Source organism: Carcharhinus amblyrhynchos, chromosome 16 (genome assembly GCF_965287045.1).
Source record: "Carcharhinus amblyrhynchos chromosome 16, sCarAmb.v2.hapA, whole genome shotgun sequence".
In the NCBI taxonomy this organism is placed as follows: Eukaryota; Metazoa; Chordata; class Chondrichthyes; order Carcharhiniformes; family Carcharhinidae; genus Carcharhinus; species Carcharhinus amblyrhynchos.
The window spans coordinates 50,899,837-50,921,021 of NC_137339.1; the positions used below are offsets into that span (position 1 = coordinate 50,899,837).

General features: G+C 43.5%; 1 protein-coding gene across 4 annotated transcripts in view; it reads right to left on the reverse strand.

Moving 5' to 3' along the window:
• LOC145354005 (engulfment and cell motility protein 2) overlaps positions 1 to 21,185 on the reverse strand; it is a 174,212-nt gene that overhangs the window by 102,336 nt on the left and 50,691 nt on the right. For all 4 annotated transcript variants that reach the window (XM_080205078.1, XM_080205076.1, XM_080205077.1 and 1 more), the window contains exons 2-3: positions 17,917 to 18,071; positions 9,981 to 10,021 (exon numbers count right to left, since the gene is read on the reverse strand). In XM_080205078.1, the coding sequence (XP_080061204.1) occupies positions 9,981 to 10,021; positions 17,917 to 17,994 (119 nt within the window). In that variant the 5' untranslated portion in view covers positions 17,995 to 18,071. The remainder of the gene's footprint in view (positions 1 to 9,980; positions 10,022 to 17,916; positions 18,072 to 21,185) is intronic.

A 21,185-nucleotide genomic window follows, 5' to 3' on the forward strand; every position in this document is an offset into this window, starting at 1 on the left:
TTGAACCACACTAAGCTGGTGATCCGACATTAAACAGAAATTGACAAGTATTAGTTTCTTATAACTGCAATTACAAGTAACATCTAATCAGTATGTCATCATCACTGACAGAAACTAATCAGTAATTGTAAATCACCAGTTCCCCATTAACAATTAGGAACAGAGGAATCAGAGTAGGCCATTCAGTCCCTCAGGATTCTTGTAACCAAAAAAGTGAGGGGGGGGGGGGGCACTCAAAAGCAGAAATTAAACAGGGAGAAAAAAAAATCATTTTATGAGTCTCTAACATCTACATGATAGCCAGTATTACAGGTCATCTGAAATATATTCCTATGATTGCTCAGTCCTTTTCTACCCTCCACACTAATTCAACTTTTTTCCTCCGTCACTGCCCGATGCTGACACACCACAGGGCACCAACATGCTGTTCCAGAGCTGATACTCTCTTCCATAGTTACAGAGGACGTGACACACTCTTCCACAGCTTGAGTCTAGAGTTAACACACAATCCTATCAACATCAAACACAGCTAATATCATTGGACTAGTATTCCAGAGGTCCAGACTCAAGCTCTGGAGATACCCATCCAAGGGCATTTAAGAGTCAACCATATTGGTGTGGATCTGGAGTCACATGTAGGTCAGACCAGGTAAATTCTGCATATTTCCTTCCCTAAAGGACACGAATGAACCAGATGGGAATTTCCAACAATCAATGGTTTTATGGTTGTCTTTCAATTCCAGATTTTTATTGCATCCAAAATTTCACCATCTACCATGGTGAGATCTGAAGCCAGATTCAGTCCTGGGTCTCTGGATTACTAATGCAGTCACAATACCACTACATCACTCCCTCCCCCATAATCGCAATTACACTATATCAGCACTCTTAGATAGAGATCAGTCTGTGTCTTTTTATAAATAGCCACATTCACAAGCACAGATCTACTTATAGCTCTTATGTCTACATTTTTTCCTGTGTATGGATGTGAAAAAAACCACCCCATGTGTGGGCAGTCGCTATGTGTACTGTACTGGACTAATACAAACTAGCCAAAATACAGTTACCACACATAGTAATTTTCAATATCTTTTCCTCCCCTCTGAAGACTGATTCATTTTGAGAAGCAGATCCACAATTGCCGAATGCCTTCATTCTTCAGATGTAAGCATGGGACACTAAGTGATGGCAGCAATTCAGCTATGACATGTATCACAACAGTCCGTGCTCCAATTCACACAACTGAATGAACTGAAAAGTATTCAGAACTGAGAAAAATGGCTGGCTTCTTCCTCAGGGATGGGGGTCACAAGTGGACAAAGGGAGCATCACCCTGGCCAGCTTATTACTTAAATCAGAGTTTCCTGCTCTGCCCTCCCCACCCCACATATACCTTAACTTCTCTATTTCTGTGGGGCTCAGATACATTACCAAACTCTCCAGTCCCATATCTGTGCTTCCAAAAAGCAACAATCAATACTCCAAGGAAAAGCATTCCTGCCTCATCCAGCTAACAGTAAGGCAGCTAATCAGAGCACAGTTATCATAATGGACCTTCTGCTGTGGGATCTGGACAGCTTCAACCACCCATACAACTAACAATATCAGATATCAAGCCTAATTTCATACTCCACCCTAGTCACCACAAAAGGCCCAAACCAGAGAGCATCTGCAACCTTTTGACCCCAAACCGACTGTCTGGCCCCATACTATCTCTGTCCCATCACAAAAGGACACTTCCTGCACATAACATCAGCGCCATCCCCTTAAAAAGGTAAAAGGGTACTAACTGAAAATTCTCAATGCTCTTCATATCCTTGATCACCACTATTTCTAATCTATATCAGCCCTATAAAGCCCCCTCAGTCTCAGAGATCATGTGCCTCCCCTCTCCATTTATCCCAGCAGTACCAACATACCTTCAGCTCTGAGGCATTGAATTCTCCACAAATCTCTCAGCCTCTCTCTTCTCCTTTTAAACACACACCTATGTCCAAGCTTATGGCCTTCTGTAATATTTCCTTCTAGAGTCTACTTCTGACCAATTATGTCACATGAAAGGAGCTACACGACAGCATGTTGCTGCTGCCATTGCTGCAAACACCAAGAACAAATTTAGCGTGGCTGATAACAAATAAATTAGGAGAAGTAGGTAGGTAAATTTGGCCCCTCACACCTGGTCCCCCAACAATAAGATCATGGCTGATCAGATTGAGGCCTCAATTCCACTTTCCTTCCTACCCCCTCATCAGGCAAGAATCTATGTAACTCAGCCTTAAATTCATTCATTGACTGTTGGTTCCATCACTCTGGGTAGAGAGTTCCACAGACTCACAGCATTCAAAAAAAAAAATTCTTCTCATCTCAGTCTTAAATGGGTGATCCCAGGTTGGAGTTTTCCAGCTCTTCATGCAGGCAGGATCCTCTAATCCTGCAGATGTGAATAGAAATTTCAATGGCTCACCAGCATGTTTCCTCACTGGGGGGGTGGTGGTGGTTTTGGCATGCACACTGTCAGTTCCCCTCATGTCGCAACAAGATCTCCTCTCATTCTTCTAAACTCTAATGGATATAGGCCCAACTTGTCCAACCTTTCCTCATAGGATTTCTCATTTCAGGAATCAGTTGAGTGGGCCCTGTGTCCTGGCTACCCACGTATGCATTAAGTAGATATGCAGTGGTCACAGAATCCGTACAGTACAGAAGGAGGCTGTTCAAGTCTGCACCGACCACATCTAGGCCCTATTCCCATAACTCCACATATTTACCTTGCTAATCCCCCGACCCTAGGTTCAATTTAGCATGGCCAATGAACCTGACTCATACATCTTTGGACTGAGCACCCAGAGACAACCCACGCAGACACAGGGAGAACTTGTAAACTCTACATAGACAGTAACTCAAGGCCAGAATTGAACTTGGGTCCCCAGTGCTGTGAGGCAGCAACGCTAACCAGTGTGCCACTGGTCCCAATGGTCATTGGGGTATTTGACAACTTGGAGGATAGACAGGCATTCCTTGCATTGCCAGGGTAAAGATATCACAGAGTGCAGAACATGGTTTAGGGGTGGTGGGAAAGAAAAGTTGTGGTTTCCTGTGAGAATCAGTGACAGGAAGGAAAGGAAGGCAGTCCCTCAGTGACAGAATTTTAGAAACAAGGATGAGAGGCAATAATCTCTGTGCAACATGTTAATGAACATAGAAACAAGCAGGATGGAACAAGTTGATAGAAGGTTGGGAAAACGGTTAGGGAAGTAGGGTGTCAAATTCCTGGGCACTGGGATCTACTGTATAGTAGCAGGGATCTGTTCAAGGCCGGAAGATTGCACCTCAACAGAACAGAGATCTAGGACTTCACAAAAAGATAAGCTTGTGCTGTGAGCAGTGTTGTAAACTAAATTGGTGAGGGTGAATGGATGTGGCAGTGGAGGGGTGCAACATTAAGATGAAATATTAGGAGGAGAAGCCAGGTGGGTAGATAATGAGGAGAGGCGAAGAGTACCAGACTGATTAGTTCACAAGCAAGAGGAATCAAAATGACAAATGTCAGGCTGTGCAAGGCTGGTCACAAAATGCAGGTGTGCAAATACACAGCGTGTGGTGATTGAAAAAAGGCTGATGAGTTGCAGACACAGTCATCACATTGGGGTATGATTACTGGGGTAGTGGCAATAAAACAGACAGAATTGTTACAGCACTGGAGGAGGCTGTGCGGCCCATCATGTTTGCTCTCCAAATTAGCAATTTGCATGTAGCTAATAATCAATCATCCCTTAAAATCAAGAAATTAAAAAGAGGTTTGTAGCAAAGACAATGTAATAGTTGTAGGGATCTTTAGTCTTTATATGCAGGGAATAATTTAAAAAAATAGAAGAAGTTTGAAGGATGGGTCATGGAATGTATTTGAATACCTTCTCAGACCACAGATCATGGAACCAACCGAGGAAGATGCTATTTTAAATCTTGTTTTATGTAATGAGACAGCGTTCATTAGTAATCACAGATTTGAAGGCGAAACACTTAGTGCTATAGGGAAAGTGCTAAGAAAGTATTATAAGAACATAAGAAATAGGAGCAGGAGTAGGCCATCTAGCCTGCCCTGCCATTCAATAAAATCATGGCTGATCTGAAGTGGATCAGTTCCACTTTCCCGCTCTCTCCCCATAATCCTTAATTTCCTTGTCTGTCAAAAAACTATCTACCTGTGACTTAAATATATTTAGCGAGGTAGCCTCAACCACTTCAACAGGCAGAGAATTCCAGAGATTCACCACCTTTTGAGTGAAGAAATTCCTCCTCAGCTCCGATCTAAACTGCAGCCCCCCCCCCCCACCTTATCTTGAGGCTGTGCCCTCTAGTCCTGCTATCCTTTCTAAGCAGAGAGAATCTCTCTACCTCTACCCTTTCCAACCATTTCATTATCTTATACGTCTCTATAAGATCCCCCCTCATCTGTCTAAACTCCAACAAGTACAGACCCAGTCTATTATTTAGTCTCTCTTCATAGTCCAATCCCCTCATCAGCCTAGTGAACCTCCTCTGCACTCCCTCCAAGGCCAAAATATCCTTGCGCAAGTGCAGCGACCAAAACTGCACACAGTACTCCAGCTGCGGCCTCACTAGTGCCCTGTACAGTTGCAGCAAGACCTCCCTGCTTTTATATTCAATCCCCCTCGCTATGAAGGCCAGCATACCATTCGCCTTCTTGATCACCTGCTGCACCTGCAGACAGGGTTTTTGCGACTCATGCACAAGGACCCCCAGGTCCCTCTGCACCATAGCATGCTGCAGCTTTTTGCCCTTTAAATAGTAGTCCCTCCTACTTTTGTTTCTGCCAAAGTGGATAGCCTCACACTTGCTAACATTATACTCCATCTGCCAGGTCCTCGCCCATTCACTGGGCCTATCCAGATCCCTCTGCAGACTTTCCACACCCTCCACGCAATTTGCTTTTCCACTCATCTTCATGTCATCAGCAAATTTCGACACCCTACACTCAGCCCCTTCCTCCAGATCATCTATATAAATGGTAAACAGCTGAGGCCCCAGCACCGATCCCTGCAGCACTCCACTAGTCACCAACTGCCAACCAGAATAGCATCCATTGATACCAATTCTCTGCCTCCTATTAGACAACCAATCCTCTATCCACGCTAACGCCTTACCCCCAACTCCATGCACCCCAACCTTCTGAAGCAACCTTTTGAGGCACCTTATCAAACGCCTTTTGAAAATCTAGAAACACCACATCTACCGGTTCCCCTCTGTCTACTGCACTAGTCACATCCTCATAGAAATCCAATAAATTTGTCAAACACAACTTCCCCTTAACAAATCCATGCTGTGTCTGCTCGATCAAACCATTCTTTTCCAGGTGCCTCACTATTTCTTCCTATTAATTGGATAGCACCCCCATGAGCCAGTACAGACATGGGTTGAGTGGTCCCGTTTTGCTGTGTTGTTTTAATGATTCTATGACAAATTCCCAATAAGAGAATGCAAATATAAAAAGTATGACAACCCTTTTGTTGCTCCCTGATTCCATCACTTCCTCAACTCCCCATTTTCCATCATTCCCAACTCATGTTTCACATAAGGCTTCACTTTTCCACCCCACCCCTGCCAATGCGGTTTGTCCTCCTTCTTCCACCCACCTCCCCCACCAAACCGCAACCCCCCCCCCCCCCCCCCCCCCCCAACCCTCCCAAAATCTTCCAGACTGCCAAGTAGTTTTGTGACCAGTTTCCGTAGCTTCAGATCGAGGAGCAATATTCTTCTCTGATCCTTTACTCAGCATTATAAAGTATAATAAGGAACAGCACAATCTACACTACATAGAGAGGGACTTTTCCCAGAGATACAAAAACTATGTTCACCAGCATGGATAAACAAACTTCCCACACACACTGGCTGGGGTTAAGGTTATGCTGAAAAAGTAAATACAAGTATTAATTCCGGAGTTAATGGCCATGGGATTACTGGAGTGACCAGCAGATAACAATTCCCAATCATTCACTCACTCTATAATTGCAAACTGGAACAAATTTGCTTTTGTCTTTGCCCTGAACAATTTGCTTTGGAGAATATTGTGCCCTCAGGCAGCTTGGCTCCTTCCAGTTTGCAGTCTCTTAAACAGCAGCTCCTGAATTATGTACAAAAATCAGGCAAGTTCAAGGGAGAAGAGTTGACAGGCGTAGAACCTTTAATAGTTAGAGCAACATGTATTTATATAGTGCCATTATTTGAACAAAATGCTCTACGGCACTGCACAGGAATGTAATAAGATAAAATTTAACACTGAAGCTACCAGGAAGCAACTAAAATCATGGACCAAATTGTAGGTTTTATAGAGCAGCTTAAAAAGAGAGAGAGGTAGAGCGATTTAGGAAGAGAATTTCAAGAAACAGATGCTGGATGAATGTATCACTCAGTCAGCTGTCAACAGGAACTGGTTTAATTTTCGTACAGTAATGGGACATAGGGTGAAGGGAAATTGGTCATAAATACTGCTGAACCAGAATAAGTAACAAATGACTGGTCTGGAACTAAGTCAAGATGACACAAAATAATGAGACAGCTTTCATTAGTAATCATATATAGTTGAAGAAGAAACAGTGCTATTGGGAAAGTATTACTAATTGAATAGCTCCTTCATGAGCCAGTAAAGATGTAGGTTGAGTGGTCTCCTGTTACATTGTATTATTTTAATGATTTTATGGCAAGTTCCCAATTAGAGAATGCAAATATAAAAAAAAAGCTACATCCCTTTTGATGCTCCCTGATTCCATCACTTTCTCAACTCCCATTTTCCATTATTCCAAACTCCATAGATTTTGCTTTTTGCGACTCATTAGATTGAATCTTCTCAATTTCTCTTTCATCCTCCTCCACCTCTTTCCCACTCACCACCTTGGCCACCTCCACCAGCAATCTTTGCAATTTTCAATATTTTTCTCATCTTTACTCCTAGATGGGATACAGCTCCACAGGTGGTAGATACCCTGGTATCTCGCCGAAGCACCCATTCCATAAACACAGCTGGACAGTCCCATTGAGTAGCACCACAGCTGAGGTGGAGCTGGTCCTCCCCCAACATTCACCCACACGCACTCTCCAACTGCCTGGGTCCCAGAGTCAGAGGTTTACAGCATGGAAACAGGTCTTTTGGCCCAACTTGTCCAAGCCGTCCCTTTTTTTTAAGCCCCTAAGCTAGTCCTAATTGCATTTGGCTCACATCCCTCTATACCCATCTTATTCAGGTAACTGTCTAAACGCTTTTTTAAAAAGACAAAAAAATTGTACCCGTCTATACTATCATCTCTGGCAGCTTAGTCAAGACACTCACCACCCTGTGTGAAAAAGTTGCCCCTCTGGACCCTTTTGTATCTCTCCCCTCTCACCTTAAACTATGCTCTCTAGTTTTAGATTCCTTTGGGAAAAGATACTGACTATCTAGCTGATCCATGCCCCTCGTTACTTCATAAACCTCTAAGATCACCCCTCGCTCCAAAGAGTGTCCCAGTCTAGCCAACCTCTCCTCATAGCTCAAACAATCAAGTCCCCTTAGTATCCTAGTAAATCTTTTCTGCACTCTTTCTAGTTTAATAATATCCTTTCTGTAATATGGTGACCAGAACTGTACACAGTATTCCAAGGGTGGCCTTACCAATGGCTTGCATAACTCCAACTCCTGTATTCAATGTTCCGACCAATGAAACCAAGCATGCCCAATGCCTTCTTCACCACTGTCCACTTATGGACTCCACTTTCAAGGAGCTATGAACCCGTACCCCTAGATCTCTTCATTCTGTAACTCTGTCCAACGCCCTACCATTAATTGAGGAAGTCCTGCCCTGGTTCAATTGACCAAAATGCATCACCTCACATTATCTAAATTAAATTCGATTTGCCATTTGTATAGCTGTACACTTCTTGTCCAACCACAATTTTATTTAGAAAGTCTGTTGTTTTTAGCTTTGAAGTACATTTAATTGATCAAGATCCCATTGCAACTCTAGATTCTCCACCATCTTGGTGTCATCTGCAAACTTACTAACCACGCCTACTAAATTCTCATCCAAATCATTTATATTAATGACAAATAACAGTGTTCCCAGGTATGATTCCTGAGGCACTCCACTGGTCACAGGCCTCCAGTTTGTAAAAACAATCCTCTACAACCACTGTCAACAAGTCAATTTTGTATCCATTTGGCTACCTCACCTTGAAGCCTGAGAGATTTAACCTTATGCAACAACCTACCATGTCGTACCTCGTCAAAGGCCTTGCTAAAGTCCACATAGGTATCAACTGCATTGCCCTCAACTACCTTCTGGTTACTCCTTCAAAAAAAAACTCAATCAAATTTGTGAGAAATTTGGGGTGATGGCAGACAGGAAGGTGGAGTGAGGCTACATCCAGATCAATTATCTTATTGGATGACAGAGCAGGCTCAAGAGGCTGAATAGCCTACTCCTGCTCCTAAATCCTGTGGAACACAGGAAGAGATGAAAGAGAAAAAAGGATAATAAGGTAGAGGAAAAAGGAGGAAGAAGAATGTAGAGGAGGAAGGAAGGAGATGAGGAGAAAGGAGAAAGGAGAAAAGTGAAGTGAAGCGGAGGGAGGCATGAGAAAACAAGGGATACTGAAAATTACTGCACATCCAATTATGTTTTAATAAGGAAAGTATTAAATGAGACTGTTCTGAAGTCTACGAAAGCACTTTACTCTTAGCTGTTGCCTGTTAACTCAGGAAATATGAATCATTGCAGATGCGGGGCCCAACTTAAGTGGTCAGTTTAAAATATCAAACCTAATTCAAAGACATTCCAGCATGAAGTGATGCACTAATTACAGAATTTTAACCACTTGATAACAATTCCAGAAATTGCTGAAAAGAACACCACCTGAATATCCACCATTCCCTTTACACAGCAGATTGGCAGAGAATCATAATAGGTCAAAGGCAGACGACATATAATTGTAAGTTTTACTAGGCTGAATGAGTTCAAGTAGGAAGTTATACTGATATTTGGGAAAAGAACAGGTTAAAACTAAAGACACAATAGAAGAAGCTTGTTCAGATCACCTGATTAAGAATTAAGTTGAAGAATGTTAAACTAGAACCCCATAATCACACAATTCCAGAATACGTGAAATAAAATATCAAGGAGAGACAGTGAAAGGAATTAAAAGTAGATATTGGAACAGGTATGTGGAATTTGATACATTCTGATCAACCTGTATACCAAGCTCGAAACTGATGTATTTAAGCCCCTCAGATAAACCGGAGGACTGTTTGTTAAGTGCATGTTTTAAAAAATAATTTGTGCTATACATTTAATGTCTCAGTAATGCCTGATACACAATATGTAAGGCGGCTATTGACTTGGAGTAAATTTTAATTAAGAATACATTTATACTCACTAACAGATGTTGAGTCATTGTTATTTGGTAAATAAATGAAGCAGCCAATTCCTGCACTGCAAGATCCCACAAATGAAACGAATAGGCTGTTATCTACTGGCAATAGGATCATACCGGAACATCCACTTTTTAAACACTGATTTTTCCGCCAAAACGTGTGCAATGCTCATTTTATCAGTCGTCATTAATCACAAACTCTCAGACACTTGCTTACTGTCTATCACATCACTAATTTCCACTACTATCACATCACGACTTGCTTCATACTGTCAAAAAAAAAAATCAGCATTTCTCACATTGTGACAGATCATACCCTTAAAACACTATTGTTTCTCGAGGGCAATTAGGGCTGGGCAATAAATGCTGGCCTAGGCAGCAAAGTCTTGAATTAAAAAAGAATCAGTCATTCTATATCTTACTCAAATTCTAATCATAACGAATCACTGACTGAGCCATAACCCCACCCACCCCCACCAAACTTTATCCAGAACGCATCCCTGACTACACCAAACCCCCCTTTTATCAATGCTTAGTTGTGACACTTCAGGACTTACCCATCACAGACCTCCCGGATAATTGCAATCAGCGGTTTTTTCTGAAAATGACAAAGTTGAGTTAGCAATCACATCAACCAGATAAAATTTCACATCAGGTCAAACTTTAAAGGCACTTAGATTTGAAAGAACATTTCACCATTAGCTCAAAACCCCAAGAGTATTAGGTTTATTTATAACAGATTCCTGTGTCCAAATATTTCAAATGCCGGGTTATAGCTCTTACCACCTCACAGACACGTGATCCCACCTGATCTCGATTTTCAGCCGTCTCTTTCTCTCTGGTATTTCCCTGTCCCACATACCTGTGCCAGCTGGGACTGGAGTCAGAAAACATTAGGTTCAAGTCCACACCAGACATAAACACAAAAATCAAGGGCGACACCCCAGTGCAGTACTGAGGGAGTGCGGCACTGCTGGAAGTGCCATCTTTTAGATAAAACATTAAACTGAGGTATTTTTAAAAAAAAAAATCAGTCAGGTGGATGCAAAAGATCCAATGACACCATTCCAAGAGAAGGTGTGTTGATGGCAGTGTTCTGGTCAATATTAATCCCTAGATTAACACCTCAAAACAGATTATATGACCATCATATTGCTCTAGTCTTGAAAGGTGCTATACAAATGCAAGTTCTTCCATTTTCCTTTGCTCTCTTTCCAGTTGTTTTTTTGGTACACCTCATCTTTACCAATGGTCCAAGACAGCTGCTGCTCTGTGTACACAGTGCACTCATCTCCATGATGTTTGGTGAATGTACTGTGCTCAGGAGGGAAAGACAGCTTTGGACTTGGGGCCCAATCTTCTCTCGCTGGTGGCAAGCAGGGCACCTAGGTGGAATGGTGACGTACGGAAACCCTGGCCTTCCTGCCTTCAGAAAGTTCTGGGCAGGAAGGCCCTTGGAGGACGTTACCACCCTGCCACTATGAGGCCCTTAAGTGACCAATTAATGACCACTTATGAATGTGGTCAGGCCACCTCCACTCATTAATCCTGTTGCAACTGGGCTTGTCACTATGTGCCGTGCACAACATGCAAAACTAATCACCTTGAGGCCAAAGGTGGGGTGGTTGGAAGAGAGGCTCCCACTGAGAGCAACTCCCCCACCTTCTTTCTCGATACCCCATCCCCCTCTGCCTGTAACCCATCCTACTTCCAATCTCACTCACCCACCCCCCCCAACCTCCAAGGCCTCCCAACATTACTTATCTGTAGATCTGGTCCTTGAATCCCTCTTAAATTTACCACATTCTGCAGCGTATCTTGTAAACAATACATGCAGCTGTCACTGACCATTGGTGGTGTGGGGAGTGAATGTTGGGTGGTAAGCATGTCAATTGCCTGGCGCTGCTTATTCCTGGATGAACAAGGAACAATGTAGCACAGAAACATTTTTGGACTGTGGGAGGAAACAGGAGCACCCGGAGAAAACCCATGCAGACTCAGCAGCCCACCAAGCTTGTGCCAGTATGCAGTTTCTATCCCTCTGTCTCCCATTCACGTGACTATCAAGATACGTCTCGATATTTGCTAATGTGCTTGCTTCCACCACCTCCTCTGGCAACGTGTTCCAGGCACCCACCACCCTCCGAAAAAACTTTTCCCACACATCTCCCTTAAACTTTCCCCCTCTCACCTTGAATTTTGTAATTGACACTTCTGCCTTGGGCAAAAGCCTCTGACTATCCACCCTGTCTATACCTCTCAGTTTTGTAGGCCTCTATCAGGTCTCTGTCTTTGCAGTGAAAACAATCTGAGTTTATCCAACCGCTCCTCATAGCCAATGCCCTTGAGATCAGGCAACATCCTGGTGAACCTTCTTTGCACTCTCTCCAAAGCTTCCACATCCTTCTGGTAGTGTGGTGACTAGAATGCACACAATACTCCAAATGTGGTTTAACTGAAGTTTTATACAGCTGCAACATAATTTGCCCCAGCCAATGAAGGCAAGTATGTCTTTCTGGTGGTGTGGCAACCAAAATTGCACACAGTACTCCAAATATGGCCTAACTGAAGTTTTATACAGCTGAAACATAACTTGCCCTGGCCGATGAAGGCAAGCATGCAACATGCCTTCTTGACCACTTACTCACCTATGTGGTCCCTTTTAGGGGCAGCACAAGGGCACAGTGGGTTAGCACTGCTGCCTCAGTGCCAGGGACCCGAGTTCGGCTTGGGTCAACGTCTGTGTGGAATTTGCACACATTCTTTGAGTCTGCATGGGTTTTCTCCAGATGCTCCAGTTTCCTACCACAGTCCAAAGATGTGGGGAGGGAAGTGGAGTTTGCTGGAGTGGGGGTACCTCTATTGGAATTGGCAGAAAATGCACCATTGTCAATACTGCCATCCCACAGCCATTTAAATGCTCCAACAAGCATGAAAGTGGCTGAAGATGGGACTTCTGCCCTTCACTCAAGGTGAAGTCCTGCCTCAGCTACCAGCTCTCTGGTCCCTCCATTGCCAGAAGCTGCAGTGGACAGGACTGGAGTGAAAGCAGTGCTTAAATACCAACAGTCCAGGACAAGGTACGTTTTGCCCATTTCAGAGTAGTAGAAAGATCCAAGATATTTTACTGCCAGCATCACATTTTCCACCCGAATTATAGAATCCCTATAGTGCAGAAAGAGGCCATGCAGCCCATCAAGGCTGCACCAATTCTCCGAAAGAGTATCGCACCCAGGCCTTCCTCTCTGCTTATCCCAATATTTTACCATGCATTTTCCCATAACTAATCCAATGACCCTACACATCTTTGGATGCTAAGAGAGCCCCATGCCTACAACCCCCACCCCACCCCGCACCTCCTCTCTCAGCAGTTCTCCATCCAGAATAGGCAAGACTCCCAATGCCACAAACAATCTACCCATGGCTCCTAGAGCTCTGCACCAATGGGTTTTCCTTACGTCATATTACAGTCTGATAGTCTAAGAGACAGGTTGCCATAATTAGTCAACAGCTCATTTATCAGGGTAATAGAAGACAAGCTCTATGAACTTGGGTCCTTTATCATCCAGCAATTTCTAAGTTCCCAGTTTAGAGTAAAAGATGTTTTAGCTGATTGAAATAAATGAAAACTGGAGATGGGTGGTAGCTTGAGGGCCACAGAATGCAAGTCTCCAGTATTCCAGGTCTCTTGCATCAACCACAGCTGATCAATTCCTAGCTTCTCTCTCTCTCTCTCTCTCTCTCTCTACTCCATCACCACTTCTTTCAAAACTCTTATGATGTGAAGATGCTGGTGTTGGACTGGGTTGGGCACACTAAGAAGTCTCACAACACTAGATTAAACTCCAACAGGTTTATATGGAGCCTCAAGCTTTTGGGAGTACTGCTCCTTCCTTCCTGAGTGGGACTCTCAGGTGAGTGGGCCACTCACCTGAGGAAGCAGCAGCGCTCTGAAAACTCGTGACTCCAGATAAACCTGTTGGACTTTAGCCTGGTGTTGAGACTTCGTACTGTTCAAAGCACTCAACATCTGTAGGTATAAGCCTCGAGCATCAGAAAACTTCCATTCCTAACTCAGTGCGACAGACAGGTGGAAGAGACTTCCAGAAAGGTGACAGCTCAAATTAATTAGCGCCTTGGAGGATCAAAGGAAGTTTTAGAGTTAGAGACAATACTTTCAAGGGAAATAATTCAATTTTTTTTAAAAGCAGGTGATTAAATGAGTTGGAGGCAAGACATCCAAAATACCATATTGATTGATGGATTTCTGGTTGGAGTGGGTTGTATGAGACAAATGGCCCAAGTTCCCCTTTTCTTTTTGTTAAGGAAGAGGCAGCATCATCAACAATCTGGCCATCTGGAAAATGATTTCAGGCAAGTGGGGAAAGACAGCAGTACAGTAGGGGAGGCTGGACGGGAGGGTAAGGCACTTAAAAATTCTGTTGGGAGGAGACAAGTTTGGTACAATTGAAAGGGGCATCAAACAAACACCATCTCCTGTCCATTTGTGACATATTTTGATTTTTAAAAACAAAATCCATGAGGGTCTGTGATTAATAAAATAACATTCTCACAACCTTGTTTTACGGGAAAATATATTCAAGTCACCAGAATCGAGATCCACGCCTGAAATCTCTTGAGCTTCTGATTCTGTTCAAGCCACTTTTGTTTGAGATAATCCTCATCCCAATTATACTTGCATGCTTCATGGAATGTGAAAAGGAACAATGTGATGGTATTCAATCTTGGCTAACAGTGTGACAAGGGCCTTTGAATTCAAAGCAACTCAAAGAGACATAGGACTGCAGCGCAGCTAACTAAGTATATAGAGGGGGCAGGCTGCAAACAGGCTTATAAGAACCACTTTATGGAAAGACTGGAAGGCAAACAACTTTATTGAGAACCACGGTGCCATTACCTCACACAGGGGAGTGTACACAGTGCCCTGAAGGCCACTGTCCTGTTAGTGTACATTAATACAATAAATTCAATGACCACTTTTAATTTCAGGGTTAAATTAAGGAATGCAATTGAATTTTCAGTTTTAGAGTGTCCTGTTGATAATATGGAAGTTAGGAGGGCGTTGCTTTTGCCTTCCCCTCTTCTCAGCTTCAGCAGTCCCAAAGGTGCAGGTCAGAGAGTCAGATTCCCATTGAGTCTGCGCCAGTCATTCTAACCCCATTTTTCAGCACTTGATCCAAGGCCTTGTACGTTCTGGCATTTCATTTACCCATCTAAAGTGTTGCCCTTCTGTCCGTCACAAATGTGTCCAGGCAATGAATGACAGCAGCTACCTGACCATGGAGGATGTTGAGTACATTCAAGACTGAGCTCAAGAGACAAGGGAATTAAGATAGGGCGGAAAGTATGGTTGGGCTAGATGGTCACATTAAATGGCAGAACAGACTCAAGGAACCATATAGCTTACTCCTGCTCCTGTTCCTTTTATAGCTTATGAAGCAAAGGAGAAATTATCACCTGTGATCCCATTTTCATTCAACATCTATTAGTTGCATTGGAGTGTAACCTCAAGCACAAATTTGGGCTGATTTCATGCACGCCATCCCAGGCCACTAACAGCCTAGTAAAAAAAAACACTTAACCTAATCTACACAGAAACAAATTTGTGGCCTCCTTGTTTTGCACAGTGACCTACTCAGCCGCAAGCATACAGATATTGATTGAGATCTTGAATCTTAATCCCAAGTGTGACCCTTGCTGCAACTTGAAGGCGGTTCTGTAATTGGGTTACATCATTGACAGCTACAAGACGGTGAGTGGGTGATAGCTAGGTGAGCCCAGAGACAAGGTATTTTCAAAGTTACTTAACAGTTCTACTTTCACTTGTGGAGTCAAATGCTTTTATGCAGAAAACTGGCCCAAGTGGGGCTTTGCAGGGAGCCTAGACTGCCGCTATGCTGCACCATTTGGTAAATACTACGAACATTAATAATAATTTGGAGCTTATGTGGATCATTTTTCTTATGGACACCAGCTCCTCACGATCTTCTCAACAGCAATTATGGAATGGGCAATAAATGGTGGCCTTGCCAGTGACTCTCACATCCCATGAATGTGAACAAAAGTTCCTGTAGCCACCTCAAATTTGTGTCTTGAGAGGCACTGTGAGGGATAACTGTCTCTACACACTGGCCAATTGTTTTAATTATGTTACATAGGCCAAATTGGTTCCTCTTTTTGCCTTTTCCATGAGACAGGAGCCCAACACATCACATCACCTTCATGTGAGTTTTTTTTAAAATTGGGGGAGCCTTTTCATAGCTGGATTCCCTTCCTGCCACTAACACTGTTTATCTGGGCTGTACGCTGCACCGATAAACACTGACTTTCCTACACAAAGTGGCTGGGCTCTTTCATAGTCAACAAGTCCTGGAGTGGAACTTGAACCCAAGGCCTTTGGCTCAGAGGCAGAAAAGCCACTCATTGAGCCATTCCATCTCCCTAATGGCCACACTTAAATAAGGTGCCTGGACAACAAGTGCCAGCAACAAAGTAGTAAAACATCCCATGGCATTTCACAGGAGGGCTATCTGACAAAAACTGACACCAAGAAAATAGAAACATGAGGACTGGTGATCAAAAGGTTGGTCAAAGAGGGATGTTTTCAGAAGTCTTAAAAAAGGAGGGATGGGGAAAATGGAAAAACATAAGAGTTTTGGGAGGCAGCTGAAAGCATGGCTATCAGTAGTGCAACAAAGGAAGTGGGTGATGCACAAGAAGTTTGATTTGGAGGAATGCAAGGGACATCCCTTTCTCGCAAGGTCCTGTCCTCCTTTAAAATCCACATGCAATTACTGTTCAAGACGCCTCTTGAAGAGTTTACTGTCGAAGGGTTGATATTCTGATGTGAGTCCAACCAAGTAGTTTTAACTATGTATGAAAAATAAATATTAACAGGTAGCAGCTGGCAAGCGTGTTGCTTGTAGTGATGAGAGATGTATGAGAACCAGCTGCCTCTCCACACGTTTCAAACCAGAATCAAATTTCCATTCCCAAGCAGAATCAACAGCCACTGAGCATGCAGCATATCACGTGGCACTTTACATCTCGCTGTGCATCACACTACTTTAGCAAACCATGACAGCCTGTTGATCAGCCTTAAGGCACAAGTCCACTTGCCTGGATAAGTGCAGCCCCAGCAACATAAAATGCTTGGCACCGTCCAGAACAAAGTAACTCACTTGACTGGGATCCAATTCATCACCTTAAACATTCACGCTCTCCACTACTGGTGCAAAGTGGCAGCAGTGTGTACAATCTAAAAGATGCACTGAGCAACGCAGCAAGGCTCCTTTGATAGCATCTGCCAAAGCCACAACTATCACCTAGAAGGTGCCTAGAAAAGCAGGATACGTAGGGGAACACCACCATCTGCAAGTCCTCTTCCAAGTCACACACTATCTTGACTCAGTATCACATCACTGGATCAAAACCTTGGAACTCTTTCCACTTAGAAAGGAAACCAGAACTAGAGGGCACAGCCTCAAAATATGGCAGGGGGAGGGGTGGAGCAGTTTAGAACAGAGTTGAGGAGGAACTTCTTCTCAGAGGGTAGTGAATCTCTGGAATTCTCTGCCCATTGAAGTGGTGGAGGCTACCTCGTTGAATATGTTTAAGTCACGGTAAATAGATTTCTGATCAATAAGGGAATTAAGGGTTATGGGGAGCAGGTGGGTAAGTTGAACTGATCCACTTCAGATCAGCCATGATCTTATTGAATGGCGGGGCAGGCTTGAAGGGCTAGATGGCCTACTCCTGCTCCTATTTCTTGTGTTCTATGTTCTTAACTCCTTATTAAGGGGGGGTAGTTATAGGACGGATGTCAGGGGTAGGTTCTTTACCCAGAGGGTGGTGAGGGATTGGAATGCCCTGCCTGCTGCAGTTGTAAATGCGCGTAGTTTGGGGGGCGTTTAAGAGATCCGTGGATAGGTTTATGGACGAAAAGGGATTGGTTTAGGTTAGTGAGTCATTGTTTTGTAACTGGTCGGCGCAACATCGTGGGCCGAAGGGCCTGTTCTGCGCTGTAATGTTCTATGTCCTGTTTAACAGCACTTTGGATGTATATACATACAGACTGCAGCCTTCTCAAACAATTAGGAACGAGCAACAAATGCAGGCCTTGTTCATGAAGGAATATTTTAAAATGTCAGTCTCTGATTCAAGGCACAAGTTCTGTTTGCCTACTCACTCCCTGCCACAACTCTATCCAAAGCTCACCGTTCTCAGCATCCAATACCATCCAACACTTTACTATCCTTTCAATCTAACACACTCTGCTCATCTCTCTGCACTGTGCTCCTCCTCATCTATCACTCAATTACTCTGTCCTTAGTCCAGTGGATCACCGTATAACTAATCTGATTAATTGCAATTATTTCATTGTGCCAATCATTGGGCTAAGGATGTCTGTGTATCCTTGTACGACTATCAACATCAGATTTTCAGCACAGGCTGCAACACAAGGACACTCACCTGGTCTATTTCAATCAGCTGGGCATTGGCTCCTGGCCACTCGATCGCCACCTTCACAATGTCTGATGGGGGTGGCATTGGTCAAACAGTCCAGCTCCTGCTCTCTAAACAGTTCAACGGAATGGAGCAGTGCCTTGATACATCAGACGTTAAACCTATGCAGCAGAGCAATTTAAAATTAGTAATCGGTTCAAAACAAATATTTTTCAATTAGTAAGGCAACAGTTAATTCCAGGACAAAGCAGTCCACTTGACTGGAACCTCATCCACCACTTTCACTCCCACCACCACTGACGTAGTGGCCACAGTGTGTACCACCTGTAAGATGCATCACAGGAAATGATTAAGGCTCTTTCAACACCACCTTTCAAACCCATGGCCTCTACCATCTAGGAGGACAAGGGCATACATGAGAATACCACGACCTGCAAGTTCCTCCCTAGGTCACTCACCATACTGACTTGGAAATATATCGTTGTTCTTTCCCTTCACAGAAAAGAAATCCTGGAAATCCCTTCTTAACAGGAACGGTGAGTGCACCTACACCATATGGAATACAGTGGTTCAAGGTGGCAGCTCACCACCAACTTTTGAAGGGCAATAAATGCTTAAATGCTGGCCTCTTCAGCGACACCCACATCCCCTGAACAAATGAATAAATAAAAGTTGTAACTTAGTTACGTAGAACAGAAGATTCAATCTTCACATCTACAGAGAGTTGCTGAACTCTGGCAGTGCTACAATTGATCCTAGAGCCTCTGGCTATGAATGGGTCAGATTCGCTAGCAAACTTCCTCCTAATCACTACACAGTGTTAGAAACCACACATACATGGATACTCTGTCAACAGGATCTAACAGTGAAACACCCATGCTCAAAATAACCTGCACACTGCAGTTTAGACTTTCATACAAAATTTCTCAGCACGGAAGAAGGCCATTCAGCCCATACCCATGAAAGAGCTATCCAATTAGTCCCACTCTCTTACTCTTTCCTACAGCGTGGAAAATCCTTCCTTCATGAGCACATATCAAATTCGCAATCAAAATTAAGATTAGTCATCTATTTCTGCAATCATTGAACTGCTACAGTGCAGAAGGTGGGGGAGGGGTGCATTTGATCCATCAAGTCTGCACAACAATCCCATCCAGGTCCTATCCCCTTAACCCCATGTATTAACTCTAGCTAGTCCCCCTAACGCTAAGTGGCAATTTAACATGGCCAATCAACCTAACCCGCACATCTGAACGTGGAGAGGAAATCCGCAAGAAATGGGGAGAACGTGCAAACTCCACACAGATAGTGTGGAGTGGCATGGTGGTATACTGGTTAGCACTGCTGCCTCACAGCACTAAGGTCCTGGATTCAATTCCAGCCTTGGCTCACTATCTCTGTGGAGTTGGCACAACGTCCACATGTCTGCGTGGGTTTCCTCAGTGCTCCGATTTCCTCCCACAGTCCAAAGACATGCAGGTTCAGTTGATTGGCCATGCTAAATTGACCCGTGTGTCGGGGAATTAGCAGGGTAAATGCGTGGGGTTATGGGAATAGAGCCTGTATAGGATTGTGGTTGGTACAGACTTGATGGGCCAAATAGAATCCCTACAGTACAAAAGGAGGCTATGATCCATGGGCAGAATTGAACCTGGGTCCCTGGCACAGAGTAGCAGTGCTAACCAGTGTGCCACCAAGCAGGAAACAAACAGCACTAAATGCATATACCTGCAGGCAGAAGCTTCTTACTACCACAGATCAGTGATGTTGGTGGTTAAATCAGGATGTCTTAAGGTACAACACTCAAAGTCATGATACATCTGAAAAACACATAGGGGTCTTTGAACCGTGACTTTTATGCTTCCTGTCCACAATAAGGGCCCTCTGCAAAATAATTAAAAAATTGTCCTCTTACATTTGTGGAAAGGGAGCTGGTTGAACCTGTAAATAATATTTAAGTATCCAATCCATCACTAAGAGAAAAATCTTTTAAAAACTTTTGCAGATGAGGTATTACTGGGGGAAACTTCACGTGTGAAAAAAAAATACAAAGAGACTTGCAACATCAAATTCTGGTCATAGAGGCCTCAAGAGTGCACAACCAATGGTGAAGAATCTACTTTGATGAACAAGCAAAGCTCCAAAGGCTACATGCTGTTGAATCCAGAGCTCATTTTGGGTGCTATTAATCCAGGAAGTAATTGCTACCCCCCTCAACCATGGGTAAATCTTTCAGATCAGGTAGAATGGAATTAATTCCAAACATCTAATAAACAGCCCACAACACAGCACTTCTTTCATATGACACTGAATGAAGTACCAGAATCACATAATTACAGCCCAAATCTTGACCTTCCAGCATTGAGCACCACAGCTGAGCTGGCAACAATATTAAATATGAAGCAACATTATCAATCACAATATGCAAATTCAACCAGGAGCTGGATTGAGATGATGAAGAAAAGTAAAATGCAAATCTACAACCAGAGTCTCAATGGATTGCTTTGTTTTCCTACTTAACGATTCAATTAATCAGAAATGCAACACGCTGATTGCAACAATTGACTCCAGCATACAATGCTCAGTTCATACTCTGAATGATGATACATCTTCCAAACACCGCAGGAATTAAACCTGGCCTACATTCATCCTTGCTCAACATTTTGGCATCAGAGGTTTTACACGTTACAACACGAGACATCCACCCCACACAACCGATCCCCCAACCCCTCCACAGGTGGCTCCCCACTCACTTACCCTATCCTCCTCCCCCCACCCCCACAGGTGGCTCCCAAAAACAAGTTACCCATTTGTCAGCAGATAGCCAATTACCATATTTAAAAAGTTTAATTCATCCCTATTTTAGTTGCGATGAGAGCCAATTATCAGCTTGTCTCCTCACAAAAAGGGGAGCTGCAGCAGCACAGGTGGTCAGAACAACATGACATGCATATGCTGAGATTACTTTTAACAAAAAAAAACCAAAATCACATTTTGCAGTATATTTACTGGAAAAAAACTTCAATTGTAAGTGGTTTCCTTGCAGACAGATCAACTGTGCTGGGTGTCAGGATGTGAATGCCTGCCCCAGCATTGGTCATGCCCCTTCAATCTTGTATATGGAGAAGTGGGCAGCACATGAGCAGGCACAGCATTCTCAGTGGGTCCACTAACCATACTTCTCTTGAGGCACTCTAAGTGACCCTGCCACATCTGGTATCATTCCCCAAAATGGCTGTGAATGAGGAGAAGTCCTACTAATTTGCTGCCTATAG